Here is a 22,303-nt window from a genome sequence, read left to right as displayed (position 1 = left end):
TTTGCTTTCAATTGCTCAACTTGTGTGGGCTTTCTGAAATCGAAGACTTTATCAAAATGCATAACAACCGAACAAAGAAAAGTTGTGGACGCTGTGCAGCTCATGAAGACGGCCTGTAGCCTCTGTGTCACTTTGAAGACCAATAAAAACATGAAAAGACCACCACCCGGCGTGGAGTCACTGCGAGGACCACAAAAAACTGCCAGCTGTCAACGTACAGGTGGCAAAAACAACTGGAAGAGAAGATGACGAAGACGACTTGTATCAACTGTGAAGATGACAAAGACAAATTACAGTAATTATGACAATGATAAAGACAAATTGCAGTCATTGTGGCAAATTGCACCCTGGTCTCCAGGGGCTTTAACCCTTCATCGGCCGAGTGACCACATTTAACTTCAGCATCTCTCTTTGTTTTCTCCTAAACTAGCAGCGGAAGGGACTGGAAAGTCAGTGTTGTGCTTCTATTTCTTCTTAAAACAGCATTACAGTTTTTCACGATTGTCGACACACGTTTCTCAATACAGTAACGACTTTCTCAATACTGCACACACAAAACTGAAAACTGCACAAAATGCTCAACCTTACACTCCCTTTGCAAGAACACTCTTGCCGTCAAATCTCTACATTGTGTTCACAAAATGGAACTCGTGTTTTCATTTGCTACACACAGTCCTATTTTCCAATGACACATACCATTCATTGAGCACACACCACCAAGCATTTACAGCACATGTAGTGCAAAACTTAAAAATGGAACACACCATATGAATGACAGTGACTCTGGAAAATAAGATATTTCTCCTTACGTAAAAATGACTCAATGCAGCCGACCTTTTTTCATTTAAAAAATTAAAATTTAAAAAAACACACAAATATGCAGCAAAAAATGTTTTATTTTTGGACATAGTTGAGGAATCATCATGATACAGCGTCATCATGCCTTTGGTTCCTGTCGAGCCAGAGGCCTCGTCCACGTCACAGGCCATGTTCTCCGTATCCAGACGTCTCTGCAAGAACCGCCTCGAGCGGCGCATGAATCCCTGAATGGACTCGAGGCTGACGTCTCCACAGGCTCCTTCCATGGCCCGGACCAGTGGGACCTGGGTCTGGGGGTTTCACTCACACACCTTCCACCTCCAAGCAGAGAAGAACTCTACGGGGTTGAGGAATGGAGAGTACAGTGGGAGGAATAACAGTGTAAAGTGTGGCTGGTCCTGGAACCACTGACGTACAGGCAGAGCCCGGTGGAAACACACACCTTCCCAGAGGACAGCATCAGTCATTCTTTGAGGATCATCAGTGTGATCTGGTGGAACAAGTTGTTCGTGGAGGTCATCAAAGAAGGCCAGCAGCAAGTCTGTGTTACAGGCACCGAAATGTCCATGGCGGTGCAGCACACCATGGTGATTTATTGCTACACACACAGACCCCAACACTGGCCCGCTGGCCTATGATATTTCTTCTCCTGCACCTCCTCTTGACCAGACTACAGTAAACCAGCCTCATCTATGAAAATAATGGTAACACTTTACTTGAAGCACCTCTGTATAACACATTATAAGTACATTTTAGCACAGTATAACTACAGTTATAGATACTCATAAATGATCAACATGCTTCATAACATCAGGCTTGGGATAGCAGCGGGAGCTACGGAGGGATACACCCGCGGCGCGGGGCAGGGGAGGGGCGTGCGTCCAGTCGCGGGCCGGATTGGACGGTTTGGCGGCTGGATTTGGCCCACGGGCCGCCAGTTGCCGACCCCTGGTATACAGTGTACTGACCTGAACGTGTTGAGTTTTGAACTCTTGTGTGTCGCGGGTTGATACCACCGAGACGTTACATGAGAAGTGTGTGTAACCACAGAACATTGTGTGTCGTGTTTTGACAACAAGTTAATGTGCGACTGACTGCAGAGTGTATTGTCGGTTGAAGCTTGGAGCTTTTACATGAGAGGTGTGTGCAACAACTGAACATGGTGTGTTGTGTTTAGAGCGCAAGGTGATGTGCAGTTGGAGTCAGAGTGTGAAGAAGGAAAGTCGGTGTGAAGAGTGTGAAGTAGTGACAATTCGAGTCGAGCGAATGGTACGTGACGTTAAGGTTGTGCAAATTGTGCCAAAGTTTAGATTTCTGTGTTAACAGTCGTGAAAAACTGTAAAGTGTCGATTTAAGGTCGATTTATTGAAAAAATATGAAAGGTGTGGTTGATTTACACAGAAAAACTGTATATTTGTTGTTAAACATGCATCCAATATGTCTAATAAGTCATAATTTGGAGAAAAATACATAAATAGATGGTGAATTATGTGTGGATGTTGGGAAGTCCATCAAGCAGCTTCACAAAAGAGGCATGAATGGTTTAAGCGCCTCCACCGTGTGCCTTTCATCGCGCGTGCACGAGGGGGTGAACGCATGAATGGAGACGCGCTCGGCGGCTCACTCTCTCACCGGGAGGGAGGGCGCTCCGGCTCCATTTATGCTGAAGCCACTTAGACGCCCACCACAAACAGAGTGAATCATCCCCCCGATCGCACGCAGCAAGATAACGGCCGGCGCTCCGACAGAGACATGGATCTACAGATGTGCGTGCATAAAACACACACACACACACACACACACACACACACACACACACACACACACACACACACACATATATGCTCTCAGTTCCTTTTGTGGCCTCCTAATCTTCAGATCCACCGGTTAACTATAAATAACCTCTAACCAGGTCTTAACCCTGAAAGAAGCCTAAGAGAGGTCAGGCTGAATGACCCCGAACATGGAAACCTCACACACTTTCCCTGCAATGGCAGAAGAACAGGGGGACCCACATTCACACATTCACACACACACACACACACACACACACACTGGCAGGCAGAGTGATTTCCCCCGTCGTCTGATCTGGTTCACGTCTTCCTGGAGAGGAAGGAGAGATAATAGAGGAAGAGCGTGAATCGATTCTCGCCGCTCCACTTCACTCCAGTTCCTTCCAGTTGCCTCCCACACCAGCCTCACAGCGCTGTCACCGCTCAAGGAGTTATTCCCTAAAAGCCGCAGCGCGCATCTATTCTGGGAGGGAGGAGAAGAAGAAGAAGAAGAAGAAGAAGAAAAAAAAAGACGAGGCTTCCTGAAAATCTGTCACTATTTCATAAGTGCCACGAATCTATGTCAACAGCCGTTAATCAAACAACGAAACACTCGGAAAATTAATAGTAGCAGAGTTTAGCTTGAGCTCTGCAGGAGGATTTCAGTACGAGACTAAACTTTTAGGTGTTTGTGAAAAGAAATGATAAAAAATTAAGTTTGAAATAAAAGAAGTCTGAAGGAAGTGGAGAAAGTAAAGAAAATGTGTACTCGGTTAAATTTACATTAACTCCACACAACTGTATTTCAAAAACCGGAGTAAAATGTAGACAAAATAACGTGTAAATGGATTTAAAAGCGACAAAGAATTCAGGACAAAAGGTTTTAAGTGAAGAAGTGTGTTTTTCTGAACAGTTTTCTTGTTCTTCCTCACTGATTGTCGGGTTTCGACTGAATCTAAAGCATTTTGAGGTGACTGTGTTATAATTGGCTCGATCCTCTTAAAATTAATTACCAGCAAATATATTTCCCCCATATTTCCCAGCATGCCTGTCAAACAGGTCAACAGAGGCTAATCCGAGAGCGGAGCTGCTTTCTTCCCCTTTCAGAGGAGCCGAGGACGCCCGAGGCGTCGCTTGAACATTGAATTATCAGGAATCCTCTCAGAGAGGAGGAGACAAACGGAAAACAAGAGGAACAAACGGCTGAATGAAGCCATCGGGCCTCCACAGGATTTACACACACAATGGAAAGCTTGTGGCTGCAGGAGGAAGACGAGGCTGATCTGTCTAATCCATTTCCATCCTCGACTCTTCGCACCAGAACATGTTTCCTGACATGAGCGAGAGAGAGAGAGAGTCTTATTCCCGAGGCCAGCTCGCTCCCACTCTGCTCCAATGTGGATGCAGGTGAGGAAGCAGACTGAGAAACTCTGAGGAAGAGAGGAGGGAGGCACGGCGCGCAGACACATGGGAAAAGTCAGGAAAGCAGAGGGATGAGGGCTGCTGAGCTTATAGAACGGCTCCCTCTTGTGGTGAGGCTTCAGTACTGCAAGGAAACAGAGAAACTTTCCAGTTAAACAGGATTTATTGGTGAGAAGTGAGAAGTGATCGAACAAACACGAGATCGGTTCATATATTACTCTGAGTAAGCTTCTGTGGAGAGATGTTGCACTTCAGGATGTCGTCTCTCGTCCCGTACGAGCGGCTAAACGTCGCTCGCCGCGCAGTAGTTTCACAAATTCAGAATTCATTAAGAAATAAAATAAAATCAGTGCAAATACAACGATGGATAACAACACGTTGGAAGATATGCTCGACTTCTTACAGTAGGATCAATTTTTCAGCCACCGAATGGAAATGAAGTAAAGAGGGAAGCGTTTCCTCGCCGTGAAGCCACCTCCTTTCCTTTCTCTCTTTTTTTTTTAAATACAAATGTAAACAAAGATCCAGTTCTCTACAGAAACAAGGTCCTGCTCCTGTTAAACGATGATAAAACCCCCATGATTGTCTGGACTGGCTGTTCGACTTGGTCACATTAATAAAAACAGCAACTGAGCCCAAAGTTAAAGCAAATGATCGAATATAAGTTAATCACTTTAGATTTAATAAATCCAGATCGGGTCCCAGTTGTGGCAGTTTCCTGAGTAAAAACTACAAGGTTTACAGTGCAAGTTGGATTTACACACACTGGGTTTTAATTCATCCGTGTACTTCAAGTCTTCGAGTATACGAAAAGAAAATGACTCTATTTTTACAAAGCCAAACAAAATAAAGTGAAATGTCCAAAAAAAAAAAAAAAATCATTTATTTAGTTTGGAATTCTTACCATTTGTTTGGTATTTTGAAAGGCTGCATTGGAGCCCCTGATCTAATATATTTAAGTGTGCACAACTTCCCTTTTGTTAATTTAATGGCAGACAGTCCATGACTCAAAGAGTTTGCGCTGATACGATCAATGACTTGAACTGAACCAATCACATCCACTCTAAGTGCTTTATGCTTTTAAATTAAGAGTCTCCATTCGGAGAGTGACTCTGCCAAGCAGTAGTGACGACGGAAGCTGGACTGACGAATAAAACTATTTGACAGCTCAATAATGTGAATCTGGAGTTCAGTCAGGTACAGAATGTTCCTCTGGAAACCTGAAATCCAGCTGAGCCACGAGCTGAGACGCAGATTGCACCGATAAAACATCAAGAGAAGACAAAAGCTCTGGCTGAGGACGGGATCTAACTTGGTCAGTCGTTTGAAATGTGCCGGACCACGATTCACAGCTCCCTGCAGCCGGATTTCACAAAGTGCGCAACGTTCTGATTGCACGGACTGGAAAAATGACCGAAAGTATGAAAGAGAAACTTGCACCGAGCTCGTCGCCGTGACCGTTAAAACTTAAAATAAGGTTTAAGACGAAAACTGTTGAGTTTTGAACATCCGCTTACGCGGAGTCTAAAAATGCAGAAAAGATGTTTGTAAGGAGGGCCTGGGTGAGTCCTGACCCGTCCTAGGTGGAGCGCTTCTCCACGCCCTGCTTGATGCCCAGCACCAGGTGGACGAACCAGTTGATCTGAACCATCCAGCCTTTCTCCCTGCAGATCTCGATCTGGTCCAGCAGGTGGCGCTGCGCCTCGTCCTCGCTGCGGCCCACGGTCAGCGCCTCGCGGATGTACTCGATGTCCTCCTTGCTGGTCAGCTGCGGCATGCCTGTCGAGAGAACGGAACGTTTAAAATAAAAAAAAAAAACACTCTGTTTCGGGGGAAAAAGCAGCGGCGACTGTCGGGTTACCCGTCATCAGCATCATGGAGAAGAGGATGATGAGCAGGTTGGTGTGATGCCGCAGGGCGAGGTAAGCCTTCACACACACGTCCTGACACAGAGGAGGGATGTTACACACACACACACACGGTCACTACAGTGTGATTTATCAAAGCCCCTCCCCCATCCTCTCTTTCTGCACCTGGAACTTCTGGAAGTGGGGGCTGCTTCTCTTCCCCGACGTTCCCATGACGTACAGGAAGTCCGGCGTGAGCACGAAGGGAACCCACTCCTTGCTGATTCCCATGAAGCTCTTGTAATTTCCCAGGATGTGGCCGAAGTCGATGTGGAAGAGGTTCCCTGTCGGGGGAAGGAAGCGGGGGGGGGGAGAGGGCGTTCAGGAGGCGCTTCCTCCGCACGGCGGCGCCGCCTCTCCCGCCGAGGCGCTTACCGGACTCGGTGATCATGATGTTGTCGTTGTGGCGGTCTCCGATGCCCAGGACGTAGGTGGCCACGCAGTAACCGCCGCAGGAGTACAGGAAGCGCTCCACCGCCTGCTGGAACTGGGCGGGAGGAGACGGACGGCCTTTAAATCTGAACACTCTGCTCTCTTTAAACCAGATGAGCTGAAACCCTCCAGCTTCAGTCATGTAAAGAGACAAATGTGGGGCATTTTTCTAAAACACAAAAAAGGCTGAAAGAGTGTGAGAAGACGCAGGGGCAGGTGTGTGAGCTGCAATGTTTGCGAGGACCGTCGTGACGGGAAGCCTTCCTGCGGTCGCTTCCTTCCTGTCACTGTCTGTCGCTTCGCTGTTTCCTCTAACGTCACAAACACAAACAGCTGCTGCAAGCGAATTCACATGAAAACGGTGACGTCGTGTGTGTGTGTGTGTGTGTGTGTGTGTGTGTGTGTGTGTGTGTGTGTGTGTGTCATACCTTGTCCTCACTGGCACACTTGTCCCGCAGCCACTGGTAGAGGATTTCATCCTTAAAGGCTCCGGTGCTTCCCACCACGCTCTGCTGGATGTTGGCGATGGTGGTGGCGTCCTTCACGATCTCGATCATCCCTGGACGGAGGAAAGAGAGAAGGAAGGAGGACAGAAGCTCGGGGGGGGCGTCGGTTCGGACATCACCAGGAGGACCGGCTGTCCCGGACGGCCACTGACCGATGCGGTTGCCGGTGGAGATGCAGCCGTACGGCAGCAGGCAGAGATCCAGCGACTCCGTCTCCCAGATCGACTCCATGATCAGCAGGATCTGGAGATACATCAATGAGTGATGAGAGGAAGGTGGGGGGGCTTTTTCCTCCGTTGCTGCTGCGGCGGCTGACCTGCAGGATGAGCATGTCCTGCCGGAGGTCGTCTCCGTCCTTGAAGATGATGCCGATGGGGTCTTTGGACAGCGTGGTGGCGTCGGCCCGCTTGAACTGCAGCCACAGCGGCTTCTTTTTGGACGCCATCACCTTGCACTGCTCGATCTGCCACAGCGGGGAGGTCGGTCAAAAGTTTGTTCACCTGCAGTGTGTGTGTGTGTGTGTGTGTGTGTGTGTGTGTGTGTGTGTGTGTGTGTGTGTGTGTGTGTGTCCTCACCATCAGCGCTCCAGCTCTCAGGCCCGGATCATAAGGGACTCTGAAGCTCTGCGGCAGGCCGGATAACTGCAGCGTCTCCAGCTTCTGGCGCAGCTGAAACACCACTGACACACACACACACACACACACACACACACACACACACACACACACACACACACACACACACACACAGACGCCGCTTCAGCCCAGCTCTGACTGAACACACACCACGCGGCTCGTCCCGGGAGCAGACGCCATCCTCGTCCTCACCTTGCGCCGTCACGTCGTATTTCTCAGCGGACATGGTCTTGACCTCGCGGGTGACTTTCTGCAGAGCCTCGGTCATCTCCACCTGGACAGCATCAACGTCCGTTCACTTTTTAAATCCAGGAAATCATAAAAAGGCTTAAACCGATACTGATCGTTGGTGTTTTTTGTATTCGCCGGTGACTGTGACCTGCTTCCTGAAGTCCAGCAGCATGGCGCCGCCGCAGCCGCGCAGGTAGGCCTCCAGCAGGACGGCGTACCGCTGCTGGTAGTGCATGGACTGGGCGATCTCGCTGCGCAGGAACCAGAAGAGGAAGTGGCCGATTCGCTTGCTCTGCGCGACAGGAAAGACATTTCTGATTTTAATTCAGGTTGGACGTCAGGGATCGTCCACATGCGTACGGTTAAAGGAGAAAGCAGATAAACAATGAGGTTATCTCTTTTATGAATCAACGATGCAGCCCTTAAGTCATAAGGATTCCTCCGCCATGCTTTAATGAACTGATATGAAAGTCTAAAAGTAAGAATAAGGTTTTAATTTGGGAAAAATATCAAAAATTAATAAATATAAAGGAGCCTCGATATCATGTTTAAACTACAGTTCCATTTCATTTTTTCATCTCTGATAAAACAAACATGTAGAAACACACACACACACACACACACACACACACACACACACACATCACTTGTCTTGTTCTTACCCTCAGAGCTCTTTTCAGCAGGAACCTGACGAGAGCGCTATCGTGGTACGGCTCAAACTTCACTGCCTGCGAGACACACACACACACACACACACACACACACACACACACACACACACACAGAGACACACACACACACAGTGCAAAGTGATTAAAACAAATCACCTCACAGCAAGAAAATCCCCGCTTTAAGGCCGGGGGTTTGAGTTTTTCTTGGTTTTCTCCCAAAACCAGGCATCTGCTGACTCTAAATTGCCGATAATTGTGAATGGGAGTGTTTGTGTTTGTCATTGTCCCTCATCCACAGGGTCAGGGTCAGCTAATAAACAGGTCAGCTGAGATTAGCTCCGCCGTCTGTGACCCTCGGGTCGTAAATGGCTGATATTCGATTTTTCCCGAGACCTCACAGGTTGACTGGAACAGACTGGAGGCTGCGGCGAAGTCAAATGACGCGAACGTAAAGAGAGTCGACCAGGCCCATGTGTGAAAACACAGAGCTCATTCAGCTCGCGCACGGCTGCAGGCCAGAGGTCACGGAAAGCGACTGCACCGGTCGGAGGTGTGTGGAGGCTCAAGCAATTCCCAGAAAAATGGGATGTCATCCAAACTCTTCCAGTGAAGATCAGAAGTTAAAAGGCAGCAGTGTGAAGGCATGACATGCAAATGAAACTGGAATTACGGCCTTCGATAACGGCTCCGCTTCCTGTTCCACCAAAGAGGCCTTTGTTAGCTTCGCTGATGCAAAGTCATCATTATGTAAACACGCAGGCTGCGTCTGTCGGTCAGCTCAGGGAGCGTTACAGCGCTGATGAAAGGAGTCACTTTATATGACCTCCGATAAGCACCAACAGGAGTTTTCATGATGCACAATGGCTGTTTTCACTGAGAGGCTTTCGAGGGTTTTATGCATCAATAAGTAAAACTGGTAAACATTTCAAAGCTTCTCTATTGCTGTGTAAATGTGTGGAATGTAATGCATCAGATTAAATAAACCGACAGTGAAGGGCGCTGCAGACACACCTGGACCAGCTGCAGCAGGTATCGGAGCACGTCGTCGTCCTCCAGCGTCTCCAGCTTCCTCACGGCCATGGAGCGGACCTGAGCGTCGGAGTAGTGGCAGTCCAGCAGCTGCATGGCCAGACCCACGTCCAGACCGCTGAGGACGGGGAGACGGCACGGTTTAGCCCCCCCGCTGTGAGTCTCTGGAGGGGTCAGGGGGAGCGTGGCGGCCGCTGTTACCTGGTGTCCCAGGCGCTGCTGCGGTCCAGCAGGCGGTGCGTGGCGAGGACGTCCTCCTGCTTGCCCCACCACACCGAGCCCAGCAGCTTCGGGTAAGCTCTGGGGACGAGAAAATCAAGACATAACCAATCAGAACAGCAGCTGCAGAGAGTGTTAGTCGATAATCGTGTCCGTTTGGCTTTCAGGACGCTGCTGACCTGGGGTCGCGCATGCACTCGTGCCTGAAGTGCCACAGCAGCTCCTTGTCCTCGGGGCTGAGCGGGTGCAGCGGGTCGGTCCTCACGATGGCCTCGAACTGCTTCTTCAGGTGGTTGGGCATCTCCCTCTGACCTCTGTCGCCTCCCTCCGCCTCCTCGCCGCCGCCGCCGTCCCGCCCGCCCTCCCGGCTCTTGGGCAGCACCACCGGGTAGCAGTACTTGTCCAGCAGGATGGCGACGGCCATGGAGGACGCCTTGTCCGGGTTGGTGGCCGACGTCAGCTTGTCGGCGTTGATGCTGCTGCTGCTCTCGTCGCTCTTCTCGGGCATCTTCCACATGTGGAGGATGTACTCGCCCTGGCGGAGCAGCGAGCGGTGGTCCACCAGCAGCAGGTTGACGTAGTACAGGAGGCGGCTCTTGGTCTTCCCTGAAAGGTGCACGCATGGAGTGAAGCTGCTGGAAATACCGGCTGGTGGAGCCCGGCCGGACTTTACCTTCCAGGGTTCCACTTCCTGCAGGACTGTCCTGATACGATCCCGATTTGGAGTTTGGAGTCTGGGGCTGCTTCCCACAGATTACCTGGAACACAGCGCCCGGCCATCAGCTGTTGTTTATTGAATGAGCCGTTCCCACAACAAGACATTACTGGAGATGTTTTCCACTCAATAGAAAGATAAAAACTCCTCCAGCTCCGAGCGAAACCGTTTACCTGGAGGTTGAGCCGAGCTCCTTTCGGCAGGTCCTTGATCTTTATGCCGAACTCCAACCAGCAGTTCCACAACACTTCTTCGTTGAACGTTTTGGAGGTCGTCCTCTCCTGAGAGAAAATGTTTTTATATTTTCATCCTGTTTTCTACAAACTGCACAGAAAGCATCGTGAGTTGTCATGGTAACCATCACCTGCGCTAGAAGCTGCTGGCCGTGGAAGATGCTGGCCTCTATGTAGACGATGAACTCCGGCACTTTGGGGAGAGACGGGATGTCGATGCCCAGCACCTTGACTCTGAACCTCCTGTTGCAGTCCCACATGGAGATGGTGAAGACTCGCTCGTGGTCCTTCTCGTCGATGGTCAGCTGCTCGTGGGTTCCTGTGAAGGACGGGGAGGAGAGTTAGGAAGGTTGAATGAATATTCTCCGGTTTACACTCAGCACTCGGGCGTTAAACGGATACCTGCCACTCCGGTGCAGTCATCGACCTGGGCCCAGTCCTCCTTCTGCACTTGATCCAGGTCGGGATCAGGAGGCGCCTCCAGAACCAGGTGGATCTCCTCCCCGTTCTTTAGGCACTGACGGATCCAGTTGAAGTTCTGAAGAGGTTTCTCTCCATACAGGTATTCCTCTCTGCACAGGAGGAGCAAATATAGAGTCTTCATTTAAATCCTATGACAGGAAAAAGGTCTGCTTCCCTTTCTTCAGCCAAGTGAAATTAGCAAAGAAAACCGCCGACATGACTGTAAACCGGATCTCACTTCCTACGAGTGTGCGAGCAGCGTGGGTGTGATCGATGCCGTACCTGCCACACACACGCAGGACAAAGTCTGCCTCGCACTGGTCCTCAGCGATGCCCAGCAACACTCTTTTGTTGGTCATCTTGGTGAAGAAGCTCGACAACACCTGAAAAAAAGAGGAAAAGAGAGAGAAAAGGTTGCAGTGGTTGAAAGGCAAAAAGAAGAGATGCAAAGGTTTTGATCGCTTTAACATTTTCTGCATTTTAATTCTTAGGTTTTAGCCGTCTTTAGCATTTGATGGCATTGCTTTATTTTCCAAATTCCCTGACTTGATTTTCCATTAAAAGAACAACCTTTGACCTGCGTACCTGTGACGGAGTGTCGTCGATGGAGACCTTGATGGTCTGGCTGGCTGTGCCGACGTGGATCACAAGCAGAATGTGACCGTTGTTAACCTAAAGAAACAAACAAAAACACTGTCAATTTCACTTTTTGTTGATTTTCCAATTAAAGCGCCGACTTGTGTAGCGTGATCTACTATACATAAGCGTTTCCAGACACATGCCTTGGTCAGGAGGTGCTCAGGCACCGGCTTGCGGGTCACCCAGGGGTCCATGGAGTACAGCTTGGGGTCCCGGTCCAGCAGCTCGATGCGCCGGGGCGTCAGCAGCTTCCTGCGCGTGAACTCCAGCTCGTCGTCGTGGACGTTGCTGACGTCCGTCACGTCGTAGCCGATCAAGTAGTTGAGGTGGCGCTGGTAGTGCACGGACTCGTCCGACGGCTGCGGGCGGGGTACGAGCTGGATCCGCCCCACATCTTTCTTCAGGGCTTTTTAAGAACACGGAGGATGTTTTACACCATCAAAAAACATCAGTAAAGTCTGATTAATGACAGTGGGTCTACCTTTCCAGTAGCGAATGCAATCCAGCGTCTGGAAGACTTGGTGTTTGTCGTAGATCTCGCAAATGTTTCCTTTCTTCTGGTACAGCAGCATGCAGTGGTCTGGGGAAAACCTCTGGTAGAAGTCCGGACAGAGGTTCAGCGTCACCGCCTTCAGCCACACCTGAGCTTTCACCTGAGGAACAAACAGTGTTTCATCCACACACTGAAATAATAAAGACCCAGCGCGGGAATCATTTCCACAAACCTGTTCTACGGTCCAGTTTCCGGCCACTTCCAGCTGCAGGGTGTCAGGAGCGTTTCCCCCCCGCGTGGCGGTGGGCAGGATGAACTCCACCGTGATCTGATCCATGGAGGCGCAGGACGACGAGGTGATGGCCTTCTTTCTCCTCCTCCTCCGGCTCTCTTGTCGCAGGACTTCTGGCTCTTCGTCGCTCACCTGCATCTGCTGCCTGTCCATCGCCTAGCTTACGCAGGAGGAGACAGAATGCAAATGAAACGGCGGGTCAACAAAAAGCCGGCGTGTTCGGCTCAGTCTGCCCGCTGGAAACTTACAACTAGAGGAAGTGCACGTGTGACAAAAATACATTCCTCACATCAAGAGGAAAAAAACTGTCAAAACTACAAAGTTTGACTTTATAAAAACATGCAGAATGCAACAGTTAAAGGAGTTTTCTGGACATTTTACTGTATTTCGCACCAGAAAGGATCATGAAAATTGGCTTCCTGTGAAGACTGTGGTCATTTTCAGTAGTGGTTGTGTGATAAACTGGTGATCTGTCAAGGCTGCTTCCAAATAAAAAAAAAACACTTTTAAGTGTTCAAACAATGTGATCAAACCCACACTGATTATTTTAACAGATTAAAATATTAAAACTACATTACTTTTGGGGAAAGTAAATCATTAATTTAACAATAAGACATTGGTTATAACTCTCCATCCGCTGAACACTTCCTGAACACCTCCTATGTGCTGCCTTTTGGGTGTTTTATGTGCAAAAACAAACGAAAAAACGCTGATCAATAACTTTTCAAAGAATCCGAGTGTGTTCTGTAGTCACAGGATTAAACGTGTGGGGTTTCCCTTCTGCTTATTTCAGCAGAGGAAGCTTTGAAAAGCAGGAAGCAGAAACAATCTGCCCTTTTCAACACATTTAGCTCTGAATTAACTCTGAAATGCAACTACTGAAACTCCCAGTTATAATATTTTAAGACAGCAAGCGCGGACGAACCGGGTTCCCCTGTAAAGTAACGGTACAGCCGCCCTCGTAATAATAAACCCTGACTGGAGGCGTCAGCTCAATAAAACTTTACGTTTGGTCGGTGACTCACCAATGGACGCGGACGGCGACAGAACCGACGGCCCGCGGCGAAAGTTCAGGCATCTATGCTTGTTTACGAGGATAAACAAGAGTTAAAATATAGTCCAGAAGCTTATACACAAAGCCTGGATGAAAGGAAATGCGGCGTTTCTCGTCTGAAAGTTTCACAAATTAAAAGTAACTTTTTCCTGTTGAAAACAACGAAATCTCTTCCGGTATCCTTCAAAGTAAAATATCGCTTTGGCATTGGAATGGAAAATATGATACTTTAAAAATTGTGAAGAAAGACAGTTTCTTACATTGATAAATTTAAAGTAATATTCCAGTAATTTCAAACATGTTAGCTGTATTTAATTATTATTTATGACAGCTTAATTGTGATTATATAACAACCACTTCCGGTTAGACTATATTATCATGTTGAACTTGATGATTTACCGCCCTCTAGTGGCCATTTACTGTATTACTAAAACTTCATATAGATAGCAATAGAATAGAATAGAATAGAATAGAATAGAATAGAATAGAATAGAATAGAATAGAATAGAATAGAATGGAACTACTTCTATAAAACTGCAAGGGAAATTCTTAATCTCTGCCAGACCAGTAAGATCAATGGCAATGACAACTACAAATCTTAAGCCTGCTTAGTTGATAAAAACAAAGACTCAAACTCAAAACAAAATACAAAGAATCATAAATTTCCTTTTTTAATTCATGTTCTTAATGTACTTCAATCCAGCTCTACTTCAAGCTGATGTCAGTAGAGCAGCTTGTTTTAAATACTGCCAGTTTTCTTCAGTCTTCAGTGACTACAGTTTGTATTGAAGACAAATATAACTTTGCCAATAAAAAGGTAATCAATCTCGCAATCAATCTCAATCAATGTTTAATTATTTTTTTTTAATTTTAATAATTATTTAAACCAATCTCCGGATCCTGGTGTTTGACACCAATGCTTCATTTAGCTTGCTCTTCTATGAATATAGGATTAATAGCTAAATGATTACACAAAACACTGTATTTGAAGCTTGAGCAAAATAGAAACTAACATGTTATAAAGATAATTTACTCGAAACTGATGCAGTGACTGAGTTGAGAGGTTTTATGTTGCTCAAGATTGTTTGGTATTCATTAAAAGGGAATTAAGGCTTGAGTAACGTTTGATTTCTTCCCTATCCTTCGTAAAGAAACAGAAACGCATTCAGAGAAGTCACACAGAGCCCTGTTCATGGTTTCTCTATCATGTCAACCCACCCAGAGTTTTATTGTTGTGGCGATGATAATGAAGGGAGTGCACTCGCTCTTAACTGGCCAATGAAAAGACGAGAATTCTTTGATTGACGTCAGCCTTGACCAATCACATCGTTCGGGAAATTCTGTTCATCCCTCCCCCCTTTTCCGTACAAGGCGACTGTTTTGGTGAGTTGCGAAAAGTTCATTGAATTCGTTCGAGCGTTTAAAAGCGTCGAAATTGACTCACGACTTTACAGATTTGTTGGTTTTCCCTTGTGTTAGTGATACGAGTGACAGGAATAAGCTGTCAGTGTGTATTTCGGGCGGTTTGTGTGCCGTCTGGCAGATCGCTGCGTAAAGCTTCATTGTTGTTTTGTTGTAGCGTTTTGCGCAATGGGACTGCTCGACTATTTTCAACGAAATAATGACAGTTCCACTCCCAAAATCTCACCCGCGACGGCGTTGTGTCTTTAGAATCGATTTTATTTGTGTTTTTGTCGACGTTTATGGCGACACTTTGTTCACAGCGCTTCGTCTGAAGTTGTCCAGACGGTGGGAATCTTCGGGTCGGTGACGGCTGTCGTGTGTCGGCGACGTGACGGGACTCGGCTTCGTGATTTGCGGGCAATTCCGCGTCTTATTCGTCTCGTTTTGATCGCTCACTTCCACAGTATTTACCCTTCTCTGTGTTGAATGAATGGGCCCTCAGTGCGCATGCGCGCAGGATCCCAAAGTTTATAAACAAGACGCAGTCACATGACGAGATAATTACGAACCCGATCGGAGTGAAACGTGTCGTTTTTATTGTGTAACAATTCAGATCGGGAGCATTTCGCCTTGTTAAAGCAACATTTTATGGTCAGACGCTGAGGGGAGGCAGAGGAAACTAACCTTGGTGCTGCTGTGATGTAATGGAGTAAACTCCTGCGTTACCCCATGTCACCCCGACCATTTATAGCCTATACATTACAGCTGACTGACAGCAGGGTTGAGTTTCTGTGTGTCAGGGTGAGGGTGGGTGACACCACACGAGCAGATGCACAGGTTAGCAGCACTCTGGCTCGTGCACTCTGAATTATTGAGGGAAACAAAATGGTAAACACGGCGACATCTGGTCCAAATCCCCTGTCTGTGTGTGTGTTCCAGTGACTTGGACATCATGGTGTGGGAGGTGGTGACTCCACCTGTGCAGTCAAACAAGCCTCAGGGTGTCAGCATGCAGGAGCCTGAGCCTCAGTCTGATCACACAGGTAACCTCCAGCACTCCTCTGATTCTCTGCTGTGTCTCCAGGTGAATGAGGACTGGGACAGGTTGGCAGCACACACTGAAAAATGTAGCCTTCACACACCACTCCTCCAGCTTGTGGTTGTTCATGTTGAAACTGTGATCACCACACCGTAATAATACTGAGTCAGGCAGAAATAGTTCATTCCAGAAGCCACAAAGCACCTTAAAGGTTATGCAAGTTTAACTTGTGTGAAACTTTTAACTATTTAACTGACTTTATAAACTTTATATGTGTTATATAGAATTGAATTAATTCAAACTATAAAAATAATGCTTCAAAAAAATTACTTAAGCTGTATTTTTAACCTAAAAACTATAGATTTAACTGTTGAATCATGTTTGTATTTTTATCATGTCTTACCACTGATAATAGATAACATGATCATTTAACCAGACTGTCAGTGTCAAATTAAAAAGAGCACATATGAATAAAACAAGTTAATAGAGGAAAATCTGGAAATTCTTAATATAGAAAATTCACAATAAACTCAGTCGGGTCACTTTGGACCCATGTTCTGCGTCAAAAGGTTAAAAGTTAGATAAGTTTGAATTCTTGTATGAAACTTTCTTTACAATTTAATCACAAACCTGGTTTTATTATTGCAAACTGTCAGCCTTCAAAGAAAATACAAACAAATGAGACATGTTCTGTATTTGAGAACGTTATAAATCAAATTGAGTCGTGCTCCCGTGCTGCTCACCTTGTGATCTCCTGCCGTCTTTCTCACCTTCAGAAGTGATGATGGATGCAGATGGACACCAACCACATGACCCGCTCCGCTGTGACGAACACTTCCCCTCCTCGCCCGGCTTCCCCACCAGTGACACTTACATGGAATATGGTGCGAAGGACACACACACACACACACACACCCAGCTGCAGGCTGTGCATGTGTCAGCTGAACTTCCCTGCTTGTCCTCGTCTCCCAGATGACCTCCCGGATCTCCAGGAGGTTCGGGAGGAAGCCGAGTCGATGGGAGTAGCCGTCTACCAGGTGGAGGTGGGCGTGTCCCACCAGGAGCGACGCGCTCGCAGCCCGCCGCCTCCGGACACGCACTGGCTGACTCAGCTGGCTCACATCGCCACCGGACCTCAGAGTCCGCTGCTGCAGGAGTCTCCTCACAGGTAGAGAGACGTCAGTGTGTCTGTGCATGATTTGAGGGGCTTCAGGGACAAACGACAGGAAAATAACTGTGTGATTCCTTTTTTTTTTGTTTTCCAGCTCCTCTTCATTCTGCATCCAGAACAGCAGTCGAGATCTACATTCCTACGCTCGTCCTCCTCCTCCTCCTCCTCCTCCTGCTGCTCCTCTTCCCGGCAGCAGTGTGTCGTCAGCCAGAGGTCACGGCAGGGAGCGCCGGCGCAGCAGGGTAGCGCTCATAATCAGTCCTGTTTCTGAACCTGCTTGCTGTCATTTGTAATCAGAGAGCGGCTGACAGCGTAGCTCGGTTCGAGTCCAGACCTGCTGATAATGGGGTCTGTTGGCCCGACTGACCACTCCACTCCTTGATATTCCCGCAGAGGAGCAGTGAATGTGGCTCGGCAGTGTCGGTCAGATCCTCCCTGTCTGATGAGGAAGACATGGGCTGGAGCTTCTCCTGCCCTCCCACCGCATGGCACTGCTTTCTCAAAGGTGGACAGACGCAGAGGGACTCAGACGTCTGACGTCCCACATTAAACAGAGCCGATGTGTTCCAGCTTTATCCCGACTCTCTCTTTAACGTCCCGTGACTCTTTGGTTTCAGGAACTCGCCTGCGTTTCCACAGCGGGTCGAACGTCAAGTGGCAGGACGTGGAATCTGTTGAGGAAGACTCTGGCGGTGAAGAGCAGTCCAGACCTCTAAAGGCAGGTGGTTCTCATGCAGAAGTACACAAAACGAAAAACCTCGGTACTAAATCGCTGCTGTTTTGCTTCAGAGTTACGCCTCTGAAGGGCTGAAGCTGCTGGAGCACGCGGAAATCGTGCTGTCCGGTCAGGCCGCCCTCCAGTTGACCTTTGACCCCGGGGCGTTCGGCAGCAGCCTCCTGACCGCCCGCTGCCAGCTCGACCATCCCTTCTACGTCAGGAACAAAGGTTTGAGCGAGGACTGAACGCAGAGGAATGACAGCCTGCAGCCCCGATCGTCCGCTCACCCCGCGCTCCGTCTGCTCCTCAGGGTGGTCGTCTTTCTACCCCAGCTTGACCGTGGTGCATTATGGGATACCGTGCTACGAAATGGAAGTGGGAGACGTGTGCCTTCCTCCGGGACACAGAGATGCCAAGCAGACGGACGACTCGCTGGTCTTCGACACGTTCAAGAGGTAAAAATAAAACAAACTGATAACAGAGTGAGCGCTGAATTCTGCTAATACTCTGCGACTCCCCCTCAGTTACGACTTCACTCCTCTGGACTCGTCGGCGGTTTACGTGCTGAGCAGCATGGCCAGACGGCGGCGGGCGTCCCAGTCCAGCGGGGGAGCCGCCTCTCCAGACAGAGACACGCTACGAGGTGCAGGAAGTGACCCGTGCACGAGCGTGCAGGAGATCTGTACAGTAAAGTAACGCTCCTCCGCTCCACAGACACACACAGTCCCAGCCATTCCCGCGCCTCTCCCAGCAAGTCCACCAAAAGCCCGCAGCCCGGCGTCCAGGCGGCCAGCGGCGCCACGCCCGCCAAGTGCAAGAGGCCCATGAACGCCTTCATGCTGTTCGCCAAGAAGTTCCGGGTGGAGTACACGCAGATGTACCCGGGGAAAGACAACAGGTGGGTGTTGGCGTGCGCGTCGGGGCGGCAGGCTGCGTGCCGTGCTCTGATGTGAGGTGTGTGTGTGTGTGTGTGTGTGTGTGTGTGTTTCAGAGCGATCAGCGTCCTGCTCGGTGAGCGGTGGAAGAAAATGCGAAGCGAGGAGCGGCGCACTTTCACGCTACAGGCCAAAGCGCTGGCAGAGGAGCAGAAGAGACTCAACCCCGACTGCTGGAAACGCAAGAGAACCAACTCTGTAAGCACACACACACACACACACACACACACACACACACACACACACACACACACACACACACACACACACACACGCTGACATGTAACTGCAAGCATCCCATCAAGTTTCCATCGTGTACAACTCGGCTGAGTGTGTTTCTGTTCTGCAGGGCTGCCAGGGAAATTAGAAGAAAAGAGGACGACTGACTGCGCCTGTAGGAGTGCAAACACACACTTACACACACACGCACGTGCCGAAGCCACACAAAAATCTATGCATCTTGTAATACCGCACCTCAGTGCGACTTCATGTGTCGTCCCAGACGTGCGCGATTCACGTCGGCGCTTTCCAAAAAGGTGCTCCGTGGTGTTTTGTTTTTTTTTTTTTTTAAGTGCTACAAAAATCCGTATTTTTCTACCAGGAATTCTAACGAGGCGTCAGACCCGACCTTCCAGAGCGACGATACAGACACAAAACACGGAGATCCTGACGGACGTCGGTTTCTCCCCGGATGCTTGACGCCGGCGGACGTCGTGGTGCTGTAGCGTTTTAGCCAAAGTAGGAAATGTAGCTATTTTCCCAAAATTCTATATGAAATACACAACTTATTTTATTGCCTGTATTACTTGTATTTGGACTCAGTGTTATTGCACAGAAGATGATATATATTTTAACTTTGCTTTTTATGTATAATGTAGTTTAGTAAATAATCTTCGGGGCCGCGGTTTTCCTCACGTCAGCCTTTATTTCTCCCAGTTCCTTTAATTTCTTCACCTGGTCGAAGGTGGTCTGTGAATTTTTCATGCTAGAGTTAAATATATCGATTGAATTATTATTTGTATTGATCAAGTACGATCAGCTAAACAGAGCATATTTAGAATTTAGCATTTTAGCTTCGATTACAGCTCGTGCCATTGAATCAAAGCACCAAGATATAAACAGAGCTTAACGTGGACGTGAAGACGGAAACATGTTACATGACGGAAGCATCGTAGGATCCAGAGCAGACTCAGGAAACTGCGCAGTTCTTGTATATCGAGGGCAGCACTGCTCTTTAAACCTGCCCATCAGCAGCAGAGCGAGGGATCAAGGCGATTTCAAACCCAGGACTTTTATTCTGGAGCGTCCTCAGAGTGTGTGTGTGTGTGTGTGTGTGTGTCTGTGGGAACTGTTGAAGCAGGTGTGTGCAGATGTGTTTTTTTTATCCCCTCCTCATAATCTCACTGCTTAACGAGGTTTTATCCTTAATGCACTATATACACTTTATCTCGCTCCAGTGTCATGATTATTAAGAATCTATAGAAAATATCTTTTTTTTTTTTTTTTGGTTTTCATGCTTTTGGATTATTTGTCTTGTCAATCAATGCAATCCAGTGTAACTGTAGTTAAAAAAAAAAAACCCAATAAAACGCATGAGAAACGTGGAGTGGCCTGGTGTTTCTGCCATGAACAAATCTTTAATGTTGTTGCTTGATGACACACTGCGCCAGAGCGTGGCTGGAGATCCAGGTGTAGAACACGAAGCTGCTACAGGAATCAGCGAACATCCCAGTAAATCTATAAACATGATCAATATTTCCAGGCTAAAATTATCAAATAGATCCCCACACAGTTTTATATATATATATATGCGTGTAAATAACTAGAAAATCACCTTTTTTTTCCCCTCTTCTTATAGTAAAATAGAAAATATATCGAGGTACAGTATAAACATACAGTAATTTGGCCTTTCAGGGTTATTTACAGGTTTTATTCCAGTGAGGGCGGATCAGCTGCAGGGTTTCCTCTGTAGAGGCAGAAACAGTCGTAGCACAGAGATGTGTGTGGGGGGGGGGGGGGGACGCTCCCAGATCTCAGATCAACCAAAAAACTCACATTTCTGCCCGTGTTAATAAGAAAGAAAACAAAAAAAAGAGTGTCGTTTTACAAAACATCAGAGCCGGATGACGTCTACCAAAGTACGTAAAAATCACACCTCGGTGCAGTTTGGCATATTTGTCGTATCAAAACAGGCTGAATTCTGGGAAAGGCACTGGGCACCAGCAGCCACGTCTCTCCGGAGGCTCTTTCAAAAGAAGTGATTCCAAACAAGAAAACAGTTCAAACAGGCTTGTCTCGCATATTCTTTGAAACAGTGAAGTGGTTGGTTTTCAAAGTGTGGGATGAGATTCATAAAAATACAGCAGATGTGGGCATCATAAGGCCCGGGGGCCACATGTGGCCCTCTGGCTCCGCTTCACCGGTCCTCAGGGTGTCGCCGATAAATCCCCAATAAAACGAAAATCAGTAAAATTGGCTTCATTACAAGTAAAATGGTCAAATTCTTCATGTTATTGGACACGACTGGTAAAGTCTAAGTATTTATTTCTTTACTGGAATCGAAATTTAGACAAATGGAAACAGGATTTCCAGGAGCTGCGTTTTCTCGGAATCAAATATATAAAAAGAAACAAATAAAAGGCCAAACTGTGGGTTATGTTAAAAACTAAATTATGGAATATACTTCTTGCCTTTGGATCCGTTAACGTCTAACAGTTTTGTTTGAATCTTTACATTTTCACTGAAGCATCTTCTCCTAACAGCCGGTTAATTCAAAACTCTTCTGCTTGCTTATAAAATAAACAGGTTTTAAGCGAACTACATAAAATCAATTAAAAAAAAGAACCCCAAACATATAAGATGATTAAAAAACATAAAAACAAACAAAATAAAAGTTAATTTTTTTGTCTTTTAAATCAAAGGCTGGTCTATACCTGGAATCGCTCCTATCCTCAGTAACTAAGATCTTTTTGAGTAGCAGAATGGATTTGTACGTCTGTTTTCTTAAAAAAAAAAATTAAAAACTTTATAAATTATTGGCCCCCTGTTTTTTGCTGCTTCAGCAAACTTTGTAGTTTCCTGTTGGAAAGGCAGTGGAGCTTCCTCTTTGTCTTTTTTTGGTACCAACTCTGTAACAAATGGCTTTATTAATGAGCGGTTGAATAAATCTTTACAGGGGTCAGAGGTGAGTGCGTCCATTTGCTCCCGATCCCAGTTTTCTTGGAAATTCAATGTATTTATAAGAATTAGTGCTTCAGGAAACAAGCAGTGAACTAAACTTGAATATCAAGACTACCAATAAAACACCGGCGAAGTGTAGAAACGACTAAAATGCAGCTTCACCTGGTCAGTGACGTGTGTGTGTCAGGGCTGCTTCTGTAAACTGGAGCCTCTAAAGCGACCGACAAACTGCCGTTAGTGCAGGAATCCATTATTAAAGCCATTTGTTCCTTTAAATGTCGGCGTGTGTGTGTGTGATATTAGAAAGGGGTGTGTGTGGTGACCT

The 22,303-nt window shown here is 47.4% G+C and overlaps 2 protein-coding genes across 5 annotated transcripts; one reads left to right on the top strand and one right to left on the bottom strand.

Annotated features, from left to right (window-relative positions):
• Window positions 1–4,436: 4,436 nt before the first annotated feature.
• pik3cg (phosphatidylinositol-4,5-bisphosphate 3-kinase, catalytic subunit gamma) lies at window positions 4,437–13,647 on the bottom strand. Of its 2 annotated transcripts, none has more exons than XM_030112990.1 (24): window positions 13,503–13,647; window positions 12,418–12,637; window positions 12,174–12,345; window positions 11,836–12,098; window positions 11,639–11,725; window positions 11,336–11,436; window positions 10,994–11,163; window positions 10,723–10,910; window positions 10,532–10,639; window positions 10,317–10,401; window positions 9,823–10,249; window positions 9,626–9,724; window positions 9,407–9,542; window positions 8,387–8,452; window positions 7,873–8,016; window positions 7,686–7,767; window positions 7,434–7,537; window positions 7,175–7,321; window positions 7,011–7,101; window positions 6,781–6,911; window positions 6,296–6,407; window positions 6,047–6,204; window positions 5,875–5,956; window positions 4,437–5,792 (listed from the first exon to the last, which is right to left on the bottom strand). In XM_030112990.1, the coding sequence occupies exons 2-24, from the start codon at window positions 12,628–12,630 to the stop codon at window positions 5,593–5,595; spliced, it is 3,366 nt and encodes a 1,121-aa protein (XP_029968850.1). In that variant the 5' UTR covers window positions 12,631–12,637; window positions 13,503–13,647; the 3' UTR covers window positions 4,437–5,592. The 2 variants fall into 2 exon arrangements, with proteins under 2 accessions (XP_029968850.1, XP_029968851.1); XM_030112991.1 differs by having other exon boundaries at window positions 12,418–12,633.
• Window positions 13,648–14,894: 1,247 nt separating this feature from the next.
• Window positions 14,895–20,402, top strand: LOC115403928 (HMG box-containing protein 1-like). Of its 3 annotated transcripts, none has more exons than XM_030112992.1 (14): window positions 15,112–15,772; window positions 15,875–15,978; window positions 16,751–16,858; window positions 16,947–17,142; window positions 17,240–17,387; window positions 17,539–17,650; window positions 17,763–17,863; window positions 17,935–18,091; window positions 18,174–18,318; window positions 18,388–18,506; window positions 18,578–18,761; window positions 18,855–18,996; window positions 19,148–19,192; window positions 19,400–20,402. In XM_030112992.1, the coding sequence occupies exons 1-13, from the start codon at window positions 15,765–15,767 to the stop codon at window positions 19,163–19,165; spliced, it is 1,542 nt and encodes a 513-aa protein (XP_029968852.1). In that variant the 5' UTR covers window positions 15,112–15,764; the 3' UTR covers window positions 19,166–19,192; window positions 19,400–20,402. The 3 variants fall into 3 exon arrangements, 2 of the variants coding, with proteins under 2 accessions (XP_029968853.1, XP_029968852.1); XR_003933273.1 differs by having other exon boundaries at window positions 15,116–15,772; window positions 19,148–19,334; XM_030112993.1 differs by lacking the exons at window positions 15,112–15,772; window positions 19,400–20,402 and adding an exon at window positions 14,895–14,914 and having other exon boundaries at window positions 19,148–19,368.
• Window positions 20,403–22,303: the final 1,901 nt, after the last annotated feature.

Source organism: Salarias fasciatus, chromosome 17 (genome assembly GCF_902148845.1).
Source record: "Salarias fasciatus chromosome 17, fSalaFa1.1, whole genome shotgun sequence".
NCBI classification, from domain to species: Eukaryota; Metazoa; Chordata; class Actinopteri; order Blenniiformes; family Blenniidae; genus Salarias; species Salarias fasciatus.
This window is presented reverse-complemented; position numbering and strand designations above follow the sequence as displayed.